This window comes from Tauraco erythrolophus, chromosome 6, assembly GCF_009769465.1.
Source record: "Tauraco erythrolophus isolate bTauEry1 chromosome 6, bTauEry1.pri, whole genome shotgun sequence".
Lineage (NCBI taxonomy): Eukaryota > Metazoa > Chordata > Aves > Musophagiformes > Musophagidae > Tauraco > Tauraco erythrolophus.
The window spans coordinates 42,223,861-42,248,003 of record NC_141470.1 but is presented as its reverse complement, the minus strand read 5'-3'; the positions used below and the strand labels follow the sequence as shown (position 1 = coordinate 42,248,003).

General features: G+C 36.5%; 1 protein-coding gene across 3 annotated transcripts in view; it reads right to left on the bottom strand.

Moving 5' to 3' along the window:
- The window catches only part of SCFD1 (sec1 family domain containing 1), a 55,067-nt gene that overhangs the window by 15,566 nt on the left and 15,358 nt on the right, over positions 1 to 24,143 (bottom strand). For all 3 annotated transcript variants that reach the window (XM_086612993.1, XM_086612994.1, XM_086612995.1), the window contains 12 exons: positions 23,431 to 23,486; positions 22,355 to 22,440; positions 20,391 to 20,490; positions 16,974 to 17,113; positions 16,460 to 16,550; positions 16,027 to 16,100; positions 13,013 to 13,094; positions 7,941 to 8,037; positions 3,386 to 3,456; positions 2,543 to 2,622; positions 1,908 to 1,970; positions 776 to 851 (listed from right to left, as the gene is read on the bottom strand). In XM_086612993.1, coding sequence (XP_086469119.1) covers positions 776 to 851; positions 1,908 to 1,970; positions 2,543 to 2,622; positions 3,386 to 3,456; positions 7,941 to 8,037; positions 13,013 to 13,094; positions 16,027 to 16,100; positions 16,460 to 16,550; positions 16,974 to 17,113; positions 20,391 to 20,490; positions 22,355 to 22,440; positions 23,431 to 23,486 — 1,016 coding nt within the window. The remainder of the gene's footprint in view (positions 1 to 775; positions 852 to 1,907; positions 1,971 to 2,542; positions 2,623 to 3,385; positions 3,457 to 7,940; positions 8,038 to 13,012; positions 13,095 to 16,026; positions 16,101 to 16,459; positions 16,551 to 16,973; positions 17,114 to 20,390; positions 20,491 to 22,354; positions 22,441 to 23,430; positions 23,487 to 24,143) is intronic.

Genomic DNA, 24,143 nt, shown 5'->3' with positions numbered 1-24,143 from the left:
TAGAAATCCTGATGCCAAAATATTACAGAATTGAGATTTTTAACTGTAAATATTTATTTATTGCCACCTGACGAAAGTGTACATTGGAGAAAATAGTTCCTCTACAGAGAAGCAGGTTCCTGGGAACTACAATTCAAAATTTCAGCTACAACAAATTATACAACCAGTGTCTTTTTTGTTGTTGCTTGTTTTCTTATGGGGGCGTACACTGAAATTTGCATGCAAGTTACAGTCAGAAATATTTTCTAAAGTTAAGTGAATATTTGAAGGTGGCCGTGTCATTATAAACACATTTTGATTTTCGAGCATGTTTCAAGATTACAGCTGCTGTGCATCACTTGTGTGGGAAAACTAGAAATGCTTGAATTGTAACTGAACAGAGAATGAAGCTTTCAGACTTTCAATCGCTCTGGAACAGCCGCGTTTAATACACGCTGTTCTAAGTAAAGACACAGAGGGGGGAGTTGTGTTTATGAAAGTCTATTTTGAGTATTCCACAGCTGCTCTTTTTGTAATGCTGAAATCAGTCTTAATCACACATACTGGAATCTAATTCCTTACAAATGGAGGTAATCAAAGAAAATTTGAACACTGTTCATTACTTGTCTAAAAACTGGAAGCTACAAAGTGATAGATCTATCCACCAGCAGAGGCTGACTTTTTTTTTTACTGTACAACTAATTCTACTAATATGACAGAGGTACTGAAAGTTGTTTTTCCAAATGTTCACAATGTTCATGTGATAGACTTTTTTTTAATTGCTTCTTAAACTTACTTGTTGCTTCAGTACCAAGTTCTTCACTCCTTCCATTACAAACTGTGATCCTGTATTCATAACACGTGAAAAGAGACTGAAAAGCAAAATAAACGTGTTGTGTAAGACCTCCTATTTTAAATTTGCATTCTTAAACTTTATGCTGACATTCAATTCCTATTAATGTTAATAGGACTTAAGTACCAAGTCATTCATTTTGTGATGAAATATATTCTTCAAACCACATGGCAACCAAGTGTATAGGAATACACCTATGATCTAGCAGTTAGATCCTCATCTATCAATAGGAATCTTGAGTTCTAGTCTTTAATCCATTGAACAGTTTATTTTGCAACTTCAGTAATGCAAGGATTTCAGAGCTCCTTTCAAGTGAGTGTCTTTGTCACCAGCATTAACAGAGATGTTCAGTGTCAACCAAACAGTAATTTTTCCAAGTGAAACAGCACCAGAAGACTCTTTAACCATACTGCACCACAGTTTCCTTATGACAGTGACAGTGCATTTCTGAAAGTAAAGTTGGTAATGAAGATTCAAATCCTCTCAAGTATGGAAAAACCCAAGTCCCATATCCTGTATTCCATATAAGATATATGTACTCTTAGCACCGTCATTATCTTTTCCTTTCATGCCTTGAAATAAATAACTACACCTTTCAACAAGCAGACAGACACCCTGCCCAGGATATTCTAACGAAAAAGCAGTGTATTCTTGCATCCCTGACAGTCTCCAAGCCCTGGAGAGAATCGGTTTTGAATACATAGGGCTGTGCTTATCTTCTGCCATTGACTAAATAAGGCTCAAAATGATGGCTGTCACAGATCCATTTCCTGGTGCCAAATCCTTCTCCTATAAGAGCCTGTACTCTAAAGTACTCTATTTTAATACGCAGGTGCAGATATCACTATTTTAAGTTACTTTGTGGATTTAGTCACAGATCCTTTTATTTTCCTGTGTGTAAGTCCTATGCACTGTTAAGGGGAGATGAGTGCTTGTAATTGTCTGTAACTTAAAACTTTTTACAAACAGGGAAATGTTTTATTCTGGGCCTTCTATAGCACTAATCACACTTTCAGTACTACTAATATAAGCTAAAAGAACCCAAAGGCTTTCAGAAAATTAATAAAAAGCATACCCCAAAGGTTTAGGCGTAGTGTTTCCATAGCTGGTTGGAGCTGAAGCCATCTTAGTGAAGGCCCTGTGAAAGCAGGGATAGAAATCAAATGTTTATCTCATGGCACATACTGCTGTAGAATGTTCCACCCTGGTCACCTGAAAGTGAAAGAACTTCTGCCTCTCAAACTCTTTCAGGAAGTAACTATTTATTACATGCACCTTTCTTGTCTAGAAATACAATAGTTAAGGAACGGAAAGAATTAGATTTCTTACCTAAAAGATAAAGACTTTATTTTGGTACCATGTAAAACTAGAGGAACTGATAGGCAGCACGGCCCTTTGGTGTGAACCAAAAAAATCTGGAGACTGAACTAGCACAACTTTTCACTTAACTCAGTAAGCTGTTTCTGTCTTGGATCATTAAGTACACTACTATGTGTCATGTTCAATAGTTTTCTGGCATAGCAAGTTTAATTTTAAAATCAGATTTCCATGTATTACCATAACAACGACAGCAAAAAATTATGCCAGAATGAACGTTTAAGGATAATTTACAATGTAAAAGAAGTAACACATAATTCTTTGATAACAATGCTGAGTTCTGCAAAATTACCCAGTTATAGCCTCATACAGGAGAAAAAAGAAATTACTTACTTCCATTGTTTTATGTAGCTCAAAGGAGCAAGATTACAACCTGCATCCATCAACGCTTTTTTATACTGCTCCAAATCAACCTGAAATTGCAGAACATTGCAACTACTCTTAATTCTCTTCATGTGGAAAGACAAGATATCCCCATCTAAATATTAAATAAGCACTGTAAAGTTATGGCATTAACCAAAGTTAAAAAGTAATTATGAGTCTTAATCCCATTCTCCTACCAAGTATGAAAATATAATTTAAAATGCAATTTGCTATGACCAGTTTCAGATACGGGAACAATTTTTTATATCAGTATCTGTAAGAAAAGTGACAGAATACTGACTTCTGTAAAATGTCACAAAAGCAAATAATAAAAATGAAGAGGAGTTTATATATATTTCAAAAGAAATATTAAGAAATCGTTTCCTGAATTATTCAGACATTGACACAAGAAACATTTCTCCTTTCTTCATTTGCTAGTCAACTGACCCAATTATTCTTGAATATACAAGGACAGAGTGAAAAAGCATCGCGTTAACATTTTGTTTTATCTACTATTGAGCAGAATAATAGAAAGCATGCCAAGATGTGTCTTGCAGTAACTCTGAACTAAGTATTTCCAAAGATAATCTTCCTTCTTACTAGTCATTCATATTCTTTGAAATGGTGGCTAAAGCTTTGTAAGCAGATACCCTGATAATACTACAAATTAATTTAAAGTTTTAATATTTTCTGGGAATTTCGTATATCGCTTCACAGAGAAGTAGAAAATGCCTATTTAGTGCTGAAAAAATACACAAAAATCCTGTGCAGTACAATTCAGTGATGGAAGCTGAACATAAAGAACATACTTACCTCTGAAGGTGCCTGAGCTGAGCTTATGTAATAGATAAGAAATAATCGCATTTTGTCTTCTGGAGTTCCTGCTGCAGTGAAAAAAAAAAAAATTAAACCCTACAATTGTAATGATGCTATGTTAATTGCTCTTCAGTAATAACTTATCAACCCTAACCAATCAATGGTTCTATGTACTTTCAGACCTTTAGTTATGATAATAATTGATATAGATAACCATGGCCTTGTTCGGTTTCTAAAATGGTAGAAAGACATTAAGCAATTTTATTAAAAGTTGGGTTAGACTGGCTCACTGTTTCTGAAAGTTTACTTACACTTCCCCCTTTTGCTTGTAGCAAATATTATTCTTCAGATAACATACTAAAGTTATGTAGTGGCATTATGTCTTATTTTATGCAGGGCTTGCAAGCATTAGCAGGGAGTAGATCCATGAAAGAGGAGACTAAAGAAAAATCATAAAAGTAAAAGCCACAGCACATTATTTTTTAGCTCTACAATTTGTTTATGCAGCTCTGTGGCTGACTGCATTGAAACATTTGAGGGCTGCAAAAGCACTTATGTGAACTTTTGGTGAGGAAAAAAATCCTGAACTTCCAACTCGCCTTCAGGAAGGACTTCACCTCCTGAATCACCTTTTATCACATCACTTGCTGGAGAAAAACACTGCTGCAAGTTCTTGGGAAGCATTATCAATGGCAATCAAAATTCAACTCCGCCAGATCAAAATGATGATGTGGCCATCCCTGTCTTACTTAGACTATAACCTACTATGGCATATTTTGAACACCATCTACTTTTTTCTAGAAGAGAAACACTATTAGTAAAGACCACAGTTTCAAAAACAGATTTTAGAAGTACAACTTCTCAAAACAAACACTTCAAATATGTAATCAAATACTTCATTAAAAAAGCTTGATACCTTTAGATACAGTACAATATTTTATAAAAATGCATTTTCTTGTACTTGTGGCTAAGAAAAAAAGATAATTTCTTCTATTTTTTTGTTTTGTGGTTTGTTGGTTTTTTGTTTTTTTTTTTTCCCCCCACTATGGAATGTGGATCATGTCAGTAGGGGACATCTAATCTAATCTGCAACTTTTGTTTATATGTGAGCATATGTTTAATTTGGCAGAAGTTAAGAGTAACTGCTGTCATAATGAACATTTATGACTTGGTACAATTTTTTCTGGCAAATAAGTTTTATTAATGTTTACCAAATACCAGTAAGCCAGAAGATCAAAAACTGAAGAAACTTTTAATGATCTAAACCAAAGGCCAGCTTTCATGGTAGACATCCACTTGAGTAAAAAAAAAAACACTTAAACATTCTGAATATACAGTGTAACAGACTTTGACTTCTGTAACTGACTTGGAAACTTGGTTTCCAGCTTGCCAGTTTATAGCTTGTTTCAGTACTTTGCTCATGGCTAAATTTCAGTTTCAACTGGAATCTGCTGGCACTCCATAGCATTTCCCTCGCTGGGCTTATTTACCGTGTCTATAGAACTCCTAGAAGGTTTGTGCTCAGAAGAGTATAAGTGGTCTCACTCTCATATGACTGTAAGTGATATTTTGTCTTACTAAAAGATAATAATTTTTTTAAAAAATCTAGGATTGTATTGTGCATACTTTACTAAATCTTAAGAAAATAACTTTGTTTGGCAAAAGTACTCTTGACATACTACTGATGTAAATCATAGCTGCAATAAACAGCTCTAAGACCCAGGTCAGTTGCCTGTAAAATCTTCACTTTTTTTTCTAGGCCATGGTCTGTGACAGAATAGAGAGGGAGAGTGCTAAATGTTCTGAAGAAAACTTAACTTAGTGAACCTAGAAGAGAACAATTTCATTTTCCACTCAAAAACCAACCTTTAGGGCTGTTATTCAACAATGAACGGGTTAAAATTTTTGCATAAGAATTTCATGAAGGGTTTAGTACACATACCTATGGAACATAGTAAGATGACCATCCTTGAAGCTGCATAAGTGATTAGAAGGGAGACTCTTTATCAAGAACTGTCTGCCCTTGAAGGGAACATCCCAGAAAAGGTATAAACTTTGTTATGTTTTTCTGAACTGTGAACATGTGCAGCAGTGACTGGAGGGAAAGGTAATTCCAGCAGGGGGAGATTGTGGCCACTGACCCATGGACCGACTCATCGACCACCTGCCCTAAACACACCCCAGACCCAAAAGAAAGGGGCGGAGGAAGAAGACTGAGCATGCGAAAAAACTCACATGTAAAGTGAAAGAAAATTAACCATTTAGGAGAATAACAATGAAAACGTACACGTTATGAATATGCATGACTGTAGTGTACAACTAAGTTTCTGTCCAGGGGCCGGGTGTGCATCCCAGGAGGCGATACCCCCCGTGCACCCGGCGCCGCAATAAAGTAATGCCACTTTCTAACACTGCAAACTGTGTTAGAGAGTTTCTGTCCGGATTTTCGGTGACAAGGCTACTGATTAACTACTAGAGCAAAGCAAAACCAGTAACTCCCATTCTGTCACTACTTCAGGATAGAATAACATCTTCTCAACTGGGAAGCAGCTAACAGCCCTGAGTGGTAGACTAGTATAACATGGTAAGAAACAGGAGGTCAAAGCCTGAAGCTATTAAGTGGTCAAGTCTAAGTGCTTTTGTGAAGAGCTCTGCAGATATCACTGTCCACAAGACAAGTATCTCCACAGATACGGCAAACAAGTAGTTTACCACTGAAAGCATCAGAAGACTCGATGCACTGTTCCTTCAAAATGTTTTCTGCTGGTATTTCTCAGTGAATCACAGAACAGGAAGCTGGCCAGTCGTACAAGATAGCATGCCTGGAAATAATTCTCGTGATTTAACTTAAATCCTTGTGTTATATAAACGTATCTTAAACCTAGGCAGTGCATATGAAATGCTAACATGCTACTGTGACCACCTGAATACTTAGCTTAAAGGAAACTCTAGCTTGGAAATCTAATCTTTCTCTTTTGTAAAACTCAGGAACTTTGCTAATCAGAATGTCGATATGATACATCAGGCTTGGAAAACAATTTGCTTCATACTGCAAGCTAAAAGCACACAGAAAATATGGATCCAGGTAAAAAGTAATCGATCCAGTAGGAAATATTAGCAAGCATAATAATTTCTGTTTTCATATCTAAGTTCATGCAAACATAAAAGCTGAAATCAAAATAGTGCATGAACAGTTAATTCTGAACATGGAAAAGGACTAGTTTGTATTGATGCTTAATGAAAGAACAGATTATACATATTCTAATTAGGTTCATATTAACAATGAATGTCTGTACTGAATTACAGATTGATGCCTGACATTAGATTTTCTGAAAGTTCTGTTGGTTTCTAGATCTGATGCAATATGAAATCTGTAAAATTTCAGCTCAGACTTCTACCAGCTGTGTACTATTTCTTCTACTGCCTTTTGATTCCATAGCAGACACTAATAAAAGCTATTTTTTTTTTAAGTCAGCAGGATTTATAAATACTCTTTGTATAAACATGAATCATTATACAAACTCCAAGCAGATATTATGTCCAGTATGTAGCTACAAGACTACACACATAAGCATGCAGTAACAAAACATTTTCTTAAAGAGCATATTGGGAAAAGAGCAGGAACCCTGGCTCTCGAAATGCTTGAGGTTTGCCAATATACTTGCCAATATGCAGACACACCAGTGGTCGTAACTTAAGTTTTACAATCTTGCTCTGCAGGTTATTTTGTTCCAGCCAACTGGTATCAGATCATATTGAAATCCCTCAGAGGGCTGTGACATACCTCAGGTTGTGAGAAGTTGAAATGAGAGTTGATGCTATGATACTATAGAAACCTGAGAACCCATTCCGGTCTCAACCTTTTACAGAAAGACCCCCTAGTGACTCCTGCTAACAGAGAATCTGAGCATCACCCAGTGTGTACAGCTTTGTTATGCATGAACCATAAATGAAACAGAAGCCGGGATGCATTGCTCTTAGACAATGAAAACAGACATGCCACAGCTGGGTCAACGCATGCAAAACCTCACGTGAGTCCCTCAGTGAACTGGCCAGTTTACGTCTTGTCTCCCTTCTCTCCACCTTCTCCCATCCATCTTTTTCCTCACACAAGCAAGAGCTACCCAGATTACAACGCCTTGACCTAACCAAATCCTATGAAATGCCCTTTTTCATTCTGTTTGTGAGGTACGTACGCGTTATAAAACATGCAGAAGGAGTCTAAGGAATCTCTATTGTTCAGGCAGTACAATTCCATGCTATACTAATAAATACTGAAGAAGCGCAAAAGTTGGAATATTTTGACCTTCAGAAACAAGGGAGTTAGGAAAGGATTTTAGTGGAGCTGCAAAAGTTACCATTATTTTGGGTATTACTCAACCGAAATACTAAACTCTTCAGACTGCCACTAAAAGCCAGTAAAAAGCTGTTTTCTTTACAAGTCTTGCACAGCTTGCACATAAGTTCTTTACCAACCCTGAAGTCCCAGCAAGTACAGATTTATTGCGTATCTTAACAAATTTTATACCAAGTTCAGATTTAAAGTACTTACCATCTGGGTCAGAAATCATGTCCAGAAGAGATTTATCCAGAGTGGATTTGCTCATTATTTTTTCCTCATATTCAAAATACACGTCCAGCTTTCGGCTCTGTTTAAAAGTAAGCTTTAGGCTTAACATCTTAACACTGTGACAGCATATTTACTTCCTCTTTAAAAATGTATATAATTCTAGTTAGCAAGGCTGTTTTTAAAAAATTATTTTAAAATAAATTAACAGTAAAAATAACTAATGCATTATAATACACTTTTATTAACTCTGAGAAAATTGATGCTTGTGTAATTCTCATATTAGAAGTGGAAATGCAAGTGAAACAAGGGATGTCTGACATCCAAATATTAAACTAGAAGAGGAGCTTTGTTTTAAACTATGGCTTTGCTGTAGTTGACCACTACATCCCACCATACGCAGTGTTATGCTGCAATGGGAAAAAATAATGCTCAAGTGAACGTTACATCAAATTTATGCTGAACCTCAAGTCTCCCAGTCAACAAGGCAATTACTCAATACAGATAAATGTGGGAAATTCCTAAATACATTACGGCACCATCCAGAGAAAACTTGGCAACTGTCAACTTGGGCTGATATTGAAAGAACTACCTCAGACTAAAGGCTTGCAATAATTCATTCATGCCAAAGATTAGGGACCTCATAATTAGATTATCTCACCAACACTGGAAAAAAAGTCTCTCATTATAGAACAACACACACAAACGAAGTTGTGAAAATCCTTTTTTAGGGAGGATGGCACAGGGACTGCACAAAATTAATGCACCAAAAGCTTTATGGAAGATATCACACAGCCATGCAACTAATGACTGCACTGCCACACACCTGCACAAACAGCCAAGCTCTGCACTTCTCCACCATCATATCATGAACTTACAATCTAAAGATAGAAAAAATGCCTTCCAAAACTTATTTTAAACACTTCTGTTACATCATAGATCATTATGAGTGTTTGAACATTAAAATGTAATATCACAACAAATGTTACAACTACTCATCTTACAAAACCTTAATATCTGGTAACTAACTTTCACTAAGGGCAATTGTGCCTGACAAATGTGGTGGCCTTCTATGACGGGGTTACAGCATGGATGGATAAGGGAAGAGCAACTGATGTAATCTACTTGGACTTGTCCAAAGCATTGGACGCTGTCCCTCGCAACATCCTTGTCTCTAAATCGAAGACATGGATTTGACAGATGGATCGCTCGGTGGATAAGGAATTGGCTGGATGATCACACTCAAAGAGTTGCAGTCTACGGCTCGACGTACAAGTGGAGGGCAATGACGAGTGGTGTTCCTCAGGGGTCAGTATTGGGGACGATGCTGTTTAACATCTTTGTTGGCGACACGGACAGTGGGATCGAGTGCACCCTCAGCAAGTTTGCAGATGACACCAAGCTGTGTGGTGCGGTTAACACGTTGGAGAGAAGGGATGACATCCAGAGGGACCTTCACAGGCTGGAGAGGTGGGACTATGTGAACTTCATGAAGTTCAACAAGGCCAAGTGCAAGGTCCTGTACATGGGTTGGGTCAATCCCAAGCACAAGTACAGGCTGGGCAGAGAATGGATTGAGAAAAGCCAGGAGGAGGAGGACTTGGGGGTGCTGGTTGATGAGAAGGTCAACATGAGCCAACACTGTGCGCTCAGAAAGCAGCCCAGAAAGCCAACCGTGTCCTGGGCTGCATCAAAAGAAGCGTGGTCAGCAGGTCGAGGGAGGTGATTCTGCCTCTCTACTCTGCTCTTGTGAGACCCCACCTGGAATACTGCATTCAGCTCTGGAGTCCCCAACACAAGAAGGACATGGAGCTGCTGGAGCGGGTCCAGAGGAGGGCCACGAAGATGATCTGAGGGCTGGAACACCTCTGCTATGAAGACAGGCTGAGAGAGTTGGAGTTGTTCAGCCTGAAGAAGAGAAGGCTCCGGGGTGATCTTATTGCAGCCTTCCAGTACTTAAAGGGGGCCTACAGGAAAGCTGGAGAGGGACTTTTTGCAAGGGTGTGTAATGACAGGACAAGGGGCAATGGATTTAAACTGAAAGAGGGCAGATTTAGATTAAATATAAGGAAGAAATTTTTTACAATGACGGTGGTGAGGCACTGGAACAGGTTGCCCAGAAAAGCTGTAGATGCTCCATTCCTTGAGGTGTTCAAGGTCAGGCTGAATGAGTCTTTGAGCAACCTGGTGTAGTGGAAGGTGTCTCTGCCCATGGCAGGGGGGTTGGAACTAGATGATCTTTGAGGGCCCTTCCAACCCAAACCACTCTATGATTCTATGATTAATCTAAGACAGATAATAATTCACATAAAAATCTGCCACTTAAATTCGTATATATAGAATTCTAGCAAGATGTTACCTAATCTACGCCCTCTCCAATTAATTAGTTCATTAAAGTGTACAATTATACCTTTCTGTATGTCACGATTTAACATACTTCAGTAATCCTAGTACTCATATTAGAATGACATGCAAAGATAAGCATTACTTGAAACTCTAAAGCAGATAGAAAGATATTCATAATTCCAGTCCTAAATCTGATATCTGTCGAGTACAGTCCTTCAGTCACCAGCTTCTTCAGAGAAAAAACAATCAATGCAATACAAGGATGCATTTGTTCTAAGCACTGACAAATGGTTCACTTCGTGAAAAAAACGATGCATTCTTTCCATTATTTCACTAAACACTTAGATATGCCAGAAAACTGCCAGGACCCCTGAGTATGTGATTAATTTCTGGTTTCCTCTTGCTGTGTCTTAGAAAATGATCCAAGAGAATGTGGAAAGCAGCTGTAAACTGAACACTAAAATGTGACCACAAGAAAATCTAAACTCACTTAGAATATCTAAAGCAGGTCTTGTAGCAATCTTTGCATGGATTTTCATATATGTCGTGAAGAAAAAGGCTCAAATACTTAATATACTAAAAAACCATAACGGACAATGCAAACAGTCTATTTTGAAGTGCGAATATGCTTCCAGATTATATTAAAAGTGAAAATAGAGTAACCGGAAGACCAGCACGGTGCCTTACTAGCTCCTCATGACGTGGGCACTTGCCAAAAAAATTCTGTCTTATCCTAATCTGGTTTAACTATTTAACTGTATATAGAACCTATTAACCACAGCCTAAAGGTGCCATCAGAATTTCTTTAAATAGTACTGGCTGAAATATTGCCCTTTTTGAGAGTATTTTTGAGGAATCCATTAGGCAGCATACTGTCCTGCATGTTAAAACACCACAGCTCAATAGAAAGATACTTTTAGTAACACTGGAGACTGAAAAGAGGGGAGAAAACAGACAGGACAAAGTTGTTGAAAGAAACTTCACATTCATTCAGTGAACAGGCTTTAGTGTAGGTAAATTCCAGTGGAAAAAAAAAAAAGTGTGCTTCTGCATTAGTTTGAGTTTAGGATAGTTTTTTAAATATTTGAAGATGAAGGAAGTTATTCCTTCTAAATCAAAAGAAAAGATGATACAGATAAACATATAATCAATATATTGAAGAAACTGTGAAGACACTTCTGTCTCGCAATCTTTGACAGCCATGCATTAAGAAGATATGGAGCCCAAGCACTTCACAATATCAGAAGAAAGAATCATTTATGGAGAGGGAAATGGATCACCACTCCATGGGAACTCTCCAATAGCAGGCTCCCTGTCGAAGAGGGATCCTAAGGGCTAGTAGAGTGCTACAGCAGAGGGACCCCCTAAGGTCATTCCTTCCACCTCTGGGTGTGTGTCACTATCACCTAATGGAGAACGAACAAGTGCATCTGACTCCAGTCCATTGCCAAGAGGACACCGGTGATCAAAACTGATGTTACTGCTGTTCCACAACCTGCTCTGAAACCTAGCTTCCATCCAACAAAAAATATATAAATACTACTGATGTAGGCTTGGCATTGCCATCTTAGTATCCTTAGAAATGTGAATTTACAGACAAGGCATCAAACAAAATATCAACACTGTCAACTTCTATTTTGTTTCAACTGTATTAACATACTGCTTTTAAACTGCCAGATATGAAAATTGACATGCCTAATAATGCAAAAGCACATAAATTAGCCCCTTCAGTAATGAGCCAAACATAAACACACTTCTCTACCTTCTCCGACTTTATAAATATGTAAAATTAATTTGATAATTAAAATTCAAAATTAATCCTTTGCTCATTAATAGTACTTAGTTTAAAAAAATTGAGTAGCAGTAAAAACCAAGGACAGATCTTACACACTTTGCAAATGTTAAAGTTGGCTTCAAAACACATTGCCTTCCACGAGTTACAAATAGCATAGGATAAAATTTTCTAAACTATTGATTTTCAGTGAGACTTGGTCATTAAATCACTTTCAAAACCAGAACTTCAGTGTTTCTGAAAGTCTGATCTATAATTTCTGTTGTCATATTGTGAAAACAGATCCATTGTCCAAGTTGTCCTAGTAGTAACCACGGTCTTTACTTGATTTTGAAACCGTCTGCCAGTTCTCTGACACAAGAGCAGCAGACACAAACAGAAAAGAGGCCAAGCATCCTTCTGAAGTGCTTAAATTATGCACAAGACATCTAACACAGACCCTGCTGGAAAGATCAGTTTAGTAACTTGCATCATTATTGCCACACCTCTGGGAATCACTTTCGCTGGTAAACAGTAAACCATACCCTTCCGATAAACACATGCAGAACAGAAAATTGCTTAGACTGAAGTCCTAAATTGCCATGACATGTCTCTAAAGTAAACGAAACACTTCCATCATGAACTTATTTCAGAAAGACTTCAACCCACAATAAAGGTTGTGGGCATCATAAAAAAAAATGAGGGCATAGTAAATTCTGATCAGAAAAAAAATTTATATGTTTACTTCACTTTCCATGCAGAGGCATTCAAAATTCATTCTCTCTTGCCCTTCAATCCTAAGCAACGTTATACAGTGGTTTCTGCAAAAGGCAGTGCAATTGAGAAGTCTCACTGCCTTATCTTACTTCACCTGCTTAAACATACTGCTCCAAGTAAGGAGCACAACTGAGAGAAAACTTAAGTCAGAGGGCAATCATACCTTTATATGCTCCAAAACAGCTGTAGCAACATTTGTATGAAGATCAATGAGCCTCTTCTTTTCCAGAAGTTCTGGAAGAGAGCTGAAGAGATTAAATACAGACTAACCTGCTGAGGTGCATAGTCAGTTAAATAGTGTATTGTATACAGTTGGTACAAAAAAATTATAGAATGCAGTAGGATTGGAACTAAAAAGTTGCAAGCTATAGCTGTAATGATTCTCATACCAGAAGGACGTTTTCCACACGTAATGTAGTAAAAACGTTTTTACCTTGACTAGCAAAAAATACAAATAAAGTGGGTAATTTAATATTCCTAATGAAAGCTTGTGATCAACAACAGGTATTTGCCCTGCTTACCTAAACAAATAATCGACCAGAATTATGCTTTATATAATTAGCATTTAGTTCATGTCTGATACATATAAAAGTGTCAATATCTGCTGAATAATAATATGTAAAATAATATCAAATAATGTCAAGTAATTATCAAATAATATTAAATAATAACATCTGTCAAATAGACACAGAACCTCTAGATATCCTGGAATTTGTCACAGGTCCTTCTGCATAGAACACAATTCCCTATACAGGATTCATGATTGAAATATTTTCTTTTGTAGAAAAGGAAACTGAATGGTTAAGTTTACTTCATAGAAAATTTGTTATTTAAGGTGTTGTGATATACTTGATTTTCACTGCTGACACTTGGGCATAACATGTATAAAAGACTGCTCAGGGTCCACATACTTTCACATCCAAAAGCACCCAGGACAGTCAGTGTCTTATTTGGTTTAATAATAAGCAGATGAGAAGTCACTTAATGAGATTGACTGCATGTCCTGAAGAACCATGAAATTAAGTTATCATACTTTCTTTCCTCCTTTAAGCAATTACAAAAATCAATGTTATCTATGATGATTGGCCATTGAATGACCTTATAGCTGGAAGGTGATTAGTACTGCCTTTGTAAAAGACTGCAATTAAAAAAAGAAAGGAAAAAAACTAGAGGAGATCCTCTATGTTAGAATCTCTGGTTTTTAACTACTAATAGACATTCCAAAGTTTTCAAGAAATTGTAAAGCCCAAGAACTCTGAAGGGTATCTTCTTCCTGCTAGCAGATGATGGACAACTACAAAACAGTAAATCCATTTTATTTTTTCCAACAGAAACATGCCTAAATGGGAGATCTTAGCAATATTTGGACTTGTCAGCATAATGGTAAAGATTAGAGCCAAAACATTGCAATCAGAGAGTTTTCTGTGTTAAACATTTTTCTGAAGGGGAACAAGTTACAGAGAACAGTCATATACAGACTAACTGAACAGTAAAACTTCTTCATGAAGCTTTAGTCATATGATTTTATTTTCTTTGCTATCAGTTTAAAGCTTTTGATGCTTGTCACTTTCATACCTTGCTGCCTTAACCTGAAAACCAGCATCTCGACAAGTACAAAATTTTAACAATTTACAGGTGGAGCTTGGAAATATCTGTTTGCTTTTTTGAAACTGTGTGATCCATCACACATCCTTTATAATTCAAATCAAATTCTAACCAGGTCATAGCATACAAAACGACTTCTGAAACTCACAAAGAGACAACTAACTAATGCAGACATCTCCTGGATTTCACAGGACACTGGGCCTATCACCCCTTCAATCCTCACAATAATTACTGTTCCTTCTTCCTTCCAATCAAGGTCTTAGCGAAAGTCAGCAAACGGAACATCTTGCTCCTCCAAGGAATCAGTGGAATGAAAAACAGATTTACAATGGGGAACAAGTCTAAATCTCAGACTTTCAGTGTCACCCATTGTTGTGGTTTAATCCAGCTGGCTACTACTAAACACCATGGAGCCACTCATTCACCCTCCCCTACCTCCAGGGGATGGGGAAGAGAATTAAAGGGGAAAAGGGAAGGACACTCATGGCTTGAGACAAGAACAATTTTTTAAATTACTACTATTATTAATAATACTATTACTGATAATAGTACCTATAATAATATATTATGATCATATATGGTGACATATAAACATGATGATAATATATACAAATTATGCACAGCGTAATTGCTCACCACCCACTGACCAACACCCGACCTGTCCCAGCTAGCAATCCTGAAACCACAATCCCAGAAGAGCGAGAGCCCTGAAGAGAGACCCGCAGAAAGAGAGAGAGGGAGAGAGACTTTCCAGCCAACTCTCATCTATAAACTGGGCAGAAGGTTGCATGATATGGAATATTCCATTGGACCTCAAGCCTAAGTCTAAACTCAGATCCTAAGGTAGGAGTTGTGGTCCTTTGTCCCAGCTATGCTCCCTCTCAGCTTGCTGTGCACCTGCACGCTGGCAAAACATGGGAAGCTAAAAGGTTGTTGTTGTCTTAGCAACAGCTACAAACATCACTGTGCTATCATCATTCTTCTCATAATAAATCCCATACTAAATCCAAAACACAGTGCTATTCTATCTATTAAAAAGAAAATTAACTCTGTCATAGCCAAAACCAGGATGGTCATGGTGGCTAGGTCTCCAAAAGCAGGACAGTAAATTTCTCATGCAGAACTCTTGATCATTATAATCTTGTCACAGATGTTACAGTAACTACATTAATCAAAATGTAATTAATTACACACTGTGCAAAGCAAGCAGATACTTCAGGAAGTGGATTTCACTAGCAATTTTTTTAAGGAAGGAATACAGAAGGTGATAGTTGGGCTTTTCTGGTAGAAGAATGTACACAAATCTATGATGCACTTAGATTACTGAGGAAACACTCCAAAGCCACATGTGGAGGGCTCACACACGCATGCTGTGGAAGTTACATGCGCAAGTACTTCTCTAGGACGTTGTATTAAACATTGCCAGAATTATAAAGCACTTAAACTCTATTATTGAGCTGAATAGCCTACTTTTAAAGCTATTTATTTCAAAGGATATTAAAAGTGGAATGACAGAAAGAATTAGAAATGGTTCCAAATTAATTAAACAATAACGTATTATTGATTACTTACCTGACAGCTGAAGTTAGCTTAGCTGTATTGTCAGAAAGCATACTTATTGCTCCTTCATCCTCCCCTTCTATACCCTGGTTTTGGGGAAGGTTTTGGAAAGAGGAATAAAAACAGTCATAATAAATACAAAGATCACACATGCAAATACAGTCAGTGCATTTAGAACCTACTTTCTCATAATGGTATTAATGTCTGGATTGTGTTTTACAGTTATTATGGAAGTTATATAATTGTAACACCAATAAACACAAGAAATTGAACCTTCTCATGAAATATGGTACTCCTAGTCCTACCTTCAAGATTATATTATGCCTAAATTTCAGAATGTGCTGATAATTTTGGCGGGGGAGGTGGGGCAGTGGCAGAGTGAGCTAAGCATGCCTACAAGTCCTATTATGTTTTACATAAAGCACATATATGTGATAAAACTTACCATGATACTTTTAAGTCTTTTGACTTCATCTTCTTGGGCTCTGTAGGATTCCAGTTCTTGCTGAACAGACTCAGCTACCTCTGGAAAAGGACTAATGAAATACTCTGCATTAGGCTCAGTTAAATCAACAAATTGAAACACTAGAACTGGATAGGTTGCATGGTGAAGATGATGATGAAAACACTTTCAGAAATATCAGTACACAAATCATGCAGCAGTATCAAAGCAGTGAAAATAACAACATCTTACTGTGCATTTACTTAAACTTTCTAAGATATATTCACTGCTTTCAATATTTTCATGTAACTTTGACAAGAACAATCTTGTGCTCTGTAACAAAAAGCTAATAAACAATTAATAAGGACAATGAATATTGACAGTGATCATTCCTTAGAAAAAAACATCTTCAAAAATATTTTCAAAGAAGCTCGAAAACAGAACTACCACAATATGAAAGAATACTTAGAATTTATATTGACTAAATTAATATAAACTCTGTACCTACACAGCTTACCTGCCCTTATGCTTTTGCCAAAATTTATCAGATGCAGTTAAATCATAGGACTTCTTATTTTTTTTCTTAGGTCTAGCACCTGCTGGAGAACTTTCCATCCCTGTTGATTCTTCCAAGTTAACTCTATTCAAGTGAAAATCCTAAAAAAAAAAGAGTAACCTTACGTAAATATTTGACAGTTTTTGACTATTTAATCAGTCCTTTATACTCAGTCAATTATCTTCTAGAATATTTTCTAGAAAAAACATTCACACAGCTATCTATTAGAATTTCATAAGAGGGTAGGAAACAGTTTACTAAGCAACAAATGTTAAGCAGACACCTGACTGTCTCACACACAAGCAACCTTCTGAAACTGAACTCTGAGCAATGTTTTCTGTACAGGAGATAAATTATTTAGCAATAAGCAAACTCTAACAACTGACCCAAATTTTAAAGTAATAAAACTTTCTGCATTGCATACAAAACATTTAAGGCTGAATTTCACTTACACAACTACAGCAAACGTATCAGATCTGCAAAGAAGCTCAAGACATCGGAAACAGGAATATCCAGCAAGGACTATTTAGCTACACCTTCACAGCTGTCTCCCTATTTTATAAACACTAGTGAAATTGTGAGTGCATGACAAAGCAACAATTTGCAACAAAGCTGCTATTTTTCCATATAGCTTTTTTTCTTCATAGATACATGAACCTAGAAAGTACATCTTTTCACTAGATGTCATAGTCAGGCTCACACACTCCACCGCTTCCTCTATGTCTTCTGTTCCTTTCCTCCAGTACTTTTGCCAAGGACAGCTCTGTATTTTCTGCAGTATATATATTCCTTCTGGTTTTCAACAGACATGAGTATGTACTCCACTTGCTGACTTTATTTTAATCCTTTTCAAGAATGTTTAAAATTTCAAAGATGCTCTTTGCTTGACAAATACGGATGAAAGAGTCAAATCTTCAACCATGGAATCTTTTACAATACATAATTTTTCCACAAATAAAACTCTATTTCATTATGTTCCTTGCAGTATACAGAACCAGATCACTGTAAGTGAAATTGTCAAATAAAAACAATTTCAAAATGTTTCTAGTTATCCCTTGGCAGAGCTCACACTTAAAATGAAATACTATAATTGATCCATGTCAGAATAGAAACAAAATCAAGCAGCTACTCAAAGGAAACACATGGAGTCAATGAGCAGAAACCTCATCTTACAAGGAATGTTTAACACTTCAGCAAGAGAGTATTTTTCAAGTACATATGTTCAATAAAAACTCAAAGGGAAAAAAATTATTTGATTACAAACTCAGCTGTAATTTTTAAAGAAGATCTATGTTTTGGCTCAATTTAACTCACCAGTGGCCTGAATTTCCAAGTTAGTTTTGGCATTTACAAGGAGTTTTACCAAAACTATTCTGATTGATTACAGTATCCCTCCTCTCACCTCCCCATTTTGTCTTTAAAATGCTTTCTATCCATGCCTCTCATTTTTCTGTATCCACTCCTGAAAATCTTTTTATTGATAAATGGGAATCTCTTCATACAAGCCTGTTCATGTGTAGAAACACCACCGTTACAATCTAAATGGATGCAGCACACAACTTTGTAGCTGAGTTAGCACGTAGTTCAACACCTCACAGAATTCCTGGACTATTGTAGCTGAGAGCTTAAACAAAAAACAATTTATTTGAAATTACAGTTTACATAATCATTACCTTGGTAACACTTTCACGGTTACAATTTATGGCCTTTTAAAAGGCTACTGTAGTTATTTCATGAAATAGCATGCTCAGTATGTGAAGAACCTGGCATGCTTGCCCTTAAGATGAATAACTTGGCTACTTTTGAAAATAAACTTTTGCGCTTGACAGGGAATCACAGGCCACTTGGTTACAATTTCACTAGACAAATTCATAATCAACTCAGTCAAAAATTAGACACAACATTTAACGAGTTGTTCCAGAGAAACTACTGAAGCCTGATGCAATACAGACAAACACCCAACAATCCTCAAACCATTCTTCTAGTGTTATTCTAATATCCCTCCATATCTGTAGCAGTAGTTGTCCTCAGATTCCACTACACCTTTGATCCACCAAAGTCCTACCCCAACACACGCCTGAGGCCACCCGACACTACCTTCTCTACCTGGCAGCTGAGTAGGAGGCAAGTACCTGGAGCTTCACATGGATTTACTACCTAGTAAGAGAGCATTTGCTGGTTCAATGGTTGGCAGGTAACAAACCGAAGTAAGTGTAGACCTTGTGCGACAGCATTTACACCTGTAAAAGTTCTAATTCGGGTTTCGATCCCCTACTCTTTCACCGATTTTCAAAAGAAACCTGCAGGAATTCAGTACTTCTGTTTGCAAGTCTCTAGCCGGTTCAACAGTTATTGGAGAAAACACAGTGCAAACCGTGTTTTTTCATAGATGCCTTTCCTAAAGTAACCAGGCCAAAAATTGTTTATTTATAAAAAGGCCCCTTAAGCTTAGGAGGAAGAGACTTTTCATAAGGAATGAATTACATAAAGAGAATTTTAAAATGTCCTAAAACATCCCATTAGTGCTAAAATACTTTAATTGCAGCAACACAAGTTTCTGGACAACACTATATGTATGACTATACAGCTCACAACCAACCTTGTACACAAACACATATGTGCATGTGTACATTTTATATATCCCTCTAACAGTTTCAATAATAAACCCAAAATATTTCTCAAAGCTAGATACTGAAAGGATTTGCATGACTAACTCTACAGCATGAAAAAGCCTCCAGATAGCAGTTATTCTTACTCATATTATCTTTTACTATTTACTTTGTAACTATATAGGAAATGCATAAATCTTAAGTAAACAGTACTTGCTTTCATTCAAGTACATTTCTACTACTGGTTTTATAAAATAAACTTGAGGAAATCAAAGCGGTTCAAGGCTATCTGAATTTCAAAAAAAATTACTAAAAAAATCTGGTTTAGATTCCTCACAGTAGGGTCACAGACCACTTGATAGCTCTATATTGAACACCGGCACCACCTTGTGGAGAAAAACAGAAATATGTCTGTCAAACTAACACTAAAATTGGTTTAAAAACTCAATAAAAGCATTTGTTTTTCAAAACTGAATTGCACTTAATGGAGTTTGGTGTTTACATAACATAAAAGATCATGAACCACTGAAGAGAATGCTAGGATTGTTGAATTATCTATCTTTTGATAATATCAAGATTTCAACTTTTTAACCATTTTAGAAGTTATTGCTAAAAAAACCTTCTAGAGATAATCTTTCAAGTTGTTTTTAACTAAACGACTTCCAAATAAACAGACAAAACAGATTTTTGGATTAAGAGAGAATCTGGTATCAATAACAAACTGAGAGTGAAAAAGTAGTTTTGGTAACAAAATCAGATTTATTCTTACCAGAACATCATGCACTAAAGCTTGGTATGTCCAAGTATGATGTAGAGGAGTTGCTAAATCTATGTTTCTGTCAACAAGGACTAATAGGGGCCTTTGGAAGCTGAAAAGATGACACTGTATTAGTACTTCTTTAAACATGTTCAGAACATCCCAGTAACACCCTGAGTGGTATCAACCACCTCCTACATCATATTTCAAGTTAAAAGCCAAACTGCCTGCTGCAGAGTTCCTCTAGCCTACCCCAAAGTGTCTGGGGCCGATCACTGCCAGAGATTTCATTAATCACTTGTCTTAGTAATGATAAAAAGATTATTTTATTTTGTACTAAGTGAAATTACCAATGTATAAATATTGAGAAGTCCAAACATGAAACAGTAACCAGCCTTTTAGGTATTAACTAGTATCTCTTTGTGTGGATACACACTGAGTTCCAAACAACTCTTTGAGTGGGTAATATTTGACTTAAATCCCCATTATGAACCCCAAATATAAAATATCTCTCTCAAGGCTTTTTCATTTAGTTTTTCTCTTTGCTTGTATATGAAGCCCATATAGAAAAAATTGGGAACTTCTGAAATGCATCGTGGTAATTCCATGAAGATTCAATTTTCTGGAAAAAGAATGCAGACATGCCTGTATGTCTTTGGTTATGGCTACATGAAAAATTTATAGTGAAGATAGGAAGGCTGTGAACTGATAGAACATTATTGCAACCATTTCCCTTAAGCACATTAACCCTATAGTAAATGTGATGGCTAAATTACAGTGTATTAGAACAGAGTAAAAGCATGTTAATTCCACGCTCTGGACCTCCTTGCACTAAGTATTCTCCTGTAGATATATAATCTCAAGAGCCTTAGTCACTTGACGAAAATCACACTAAAGATCCGAAGTCATTTAACTGGTTAATGGTTCCCATGTTTCCCTTTCCTTGCACTTTGATTTCCTGAGGATAATGATGTATACTATGAGGAAAACAAGCCATTCCTCTGAAGGAAAAACAGTGGTTGCAATTCAGCTCCCATGAAAATGAGCGAACTGGTAGTTCACAGCTATTCTCTCTCCTAATAGCTTTCAATCTTGTTCCCTTTTGCCACCTTTGATGTTTTTTGTGTATTTTATCCAAGTTCTGCTCTTAATTTAAGATAAAAATATGTATATAATGACTATTTTATATCCAGTTAGGAGATAATAACTGCTTCCTTCAGCTATAGTCTTCCAAATAGGTCTCCTCACCTTTTCATGTACAGTGTAAACTCCTGTAATACAATTTCCTAAGCCTGTGGAGTACTCAACTATCTGGGGGCTACTGAGAACACACTATCAAGCATGCAAGCATCCACAACCTCTTTTCTCATCCCTCTTTCCCCTCAAAGGATTCAAATGGTCATGATCTAACAGTCCTTAACTATCTAATTATCCAAGTAGCAGTCCCTAAGGAGTTCTCTTCTTGTAGATATGGGGATCAACTGAGAAACACTTACTTTTGACATAACTACAACTGATGACACTGCTCACAAGTGAGAAAATGGGTACTTTTTAATGGACTAAAGGTTGCTAACATATGTTCAGACATCCAGCTGCATATTGTGGTCCTGTAAATGGAGTGTATTTGCAGGTGCTTGGTTCTTGCTAGGTTTAGAAGTTGAACAAAATGTCTTGTACTTAAGGGGTTTCCCAGTAAGACAGATAAAAATTGTTCGTTAAATAGCTTTTGTCTATTTATTTGTCTATTTTTGTCTATTTTGTCTATAACTGCACACTTATTAGTGATACAAGTTTCCAAACCGGTTACACTAAGAGATTGGAAAACTCCCTTAAAAGTGTATAAATTCTTTTAATATAGAATTCGAACCAAATTCATGTAAACACAGTTTTCAGGACGTGGTGACTGATCCTAATGAGATATTTCAGACAACTGAAATATCAAAAATAAAAAGACATTGTTATTAATAACACCATACCTGAACTGTCCAGCTCCAAGCGTGTCACCTGTAAAAAGACTGTTTCTGGCATCTCTTAGATTCTCTCTGAGCTTCTTATCTAATTTCTGAGGGGAGAAAAAACAGCTTTTAACAAACCAATGGTTTCCTAGCCTCTTCGTATGATTAACATTTAAAGATTTATTGTACTGTTTTTGTAGGTTATAAATGTCTTAGCTTCTGAAGTCTAGGTCCACTGCACACAGGAAAGAAAGAAATCTCTCCCTTTCATTTTCTCCCTCCAGCATTTATATCTATATCCAGTACTACACAGAAGATGATTCCTTTATGTCCACTAATGTCCTCCAAGGCAATTAGCACCCTCTCCCTTAACATGCAAACAGAAAATACCACTAGGAGACACCAAGAGGGAACCACAGCAGAAGCAGCAGATTGGGCTGTCAGACACTGTCACACTAAGTGTTTCACAAAAATGAGACTATCCTCAATATGAATGCATGCACACTGAATGCTTAGGTTTATCCAGTACTAAGGCTTCACTGACAAAGAAAGATGTGAGGAAGACGGAAGAAATGAAGCATAGTGACTCCTAATGAAGACAAGTGCTGTAGAGATTTTTAACTGTGATTTAGTTTGGTATTTTCATCCCTACATGATGATAAAGTTCAATGTCATTTTAGTTTGACATAGTAAAAATGTCTTGTACTTAAGGGGTTTCCCAGTAAGACAGATAAAAATTTCTTACTAAAACACACAGAAAAACCCAGGCCAGAGAGCCACTTTTTAAACTGTGTAGATACAGCTTAATGATTGTAATTATCATGTCTGTCAGAAAATCTTGATAAATTCTAGATTAGGAATGACTATTCATGTCCAAGTTTCTCATCAGCTGATTTCACAATATTACAGTTTCTACAGATAAGTTCCATGAAACCGAAAATCAGAAAGGAAAACTGGTATATCTCCTTTCCAGTGTTATTTCCTTCATAAGGAAAAGGATACAATGACACTAGAACTCTGCCTACTATTGAGAAACGTAAACGAGCTGTTAGGAGAGTTTTAAAACAATGATACTTGTTTAGAAAATAGTTTCTTACCACTGCCACCATTTCAGCTGCAGTTCCTCTTGAGCATCTGATTATAGGAATAGCTCCTAATAAAAGATATATTGACTTCTACTTGCATTATTATTTTCAGATTATAAGTTAGTGTGCTTTTCATAAAACAAATTTCAGTAACATTCTGAGACAAAATTTTTAAAGTGGAGAATACAAACTTCTATTAAATTTGTCTCGTGCAGTCTTTATGAAACAAAAAATACTATAAATATTAAATATAGTTTTACAAAAGTGAGTACTTCTTACAGGAATTTGAGAAGTACAGCGTACACTAGAAAGATAACTAATGTACTGTGGAGGGGACAAACTATCTCATACAGAAGCATTAGAACTTAGTTTCAAAAGGTTAGAAGTCCTTTGAAAACAATAAGTACTACACCTCCATCAGCACCATCACAATATATCAGTTACAACTCACTGCAGGTTCATGTTATTTTCAAAAGCACACTTTCCATCGGCTTCCAGGTTTCAAAATCTTTAGCTACTGTTTCTCACTTATCTATATAAATATGAAAATTCCAATACTGTAGTACTAAGAATTTAAGTGACTGAGTAAAAGAGATTTGATTTGTATCATGCTAACACTTGAAAGAACTCAGTAAGTCCAAGGGAATCTCTCTCAGAGTGCCCCATAACGATCCTTGTAGGAATGCTACCTCAGACTGACTGGTTTCAGTGAGAACTTAGATTAA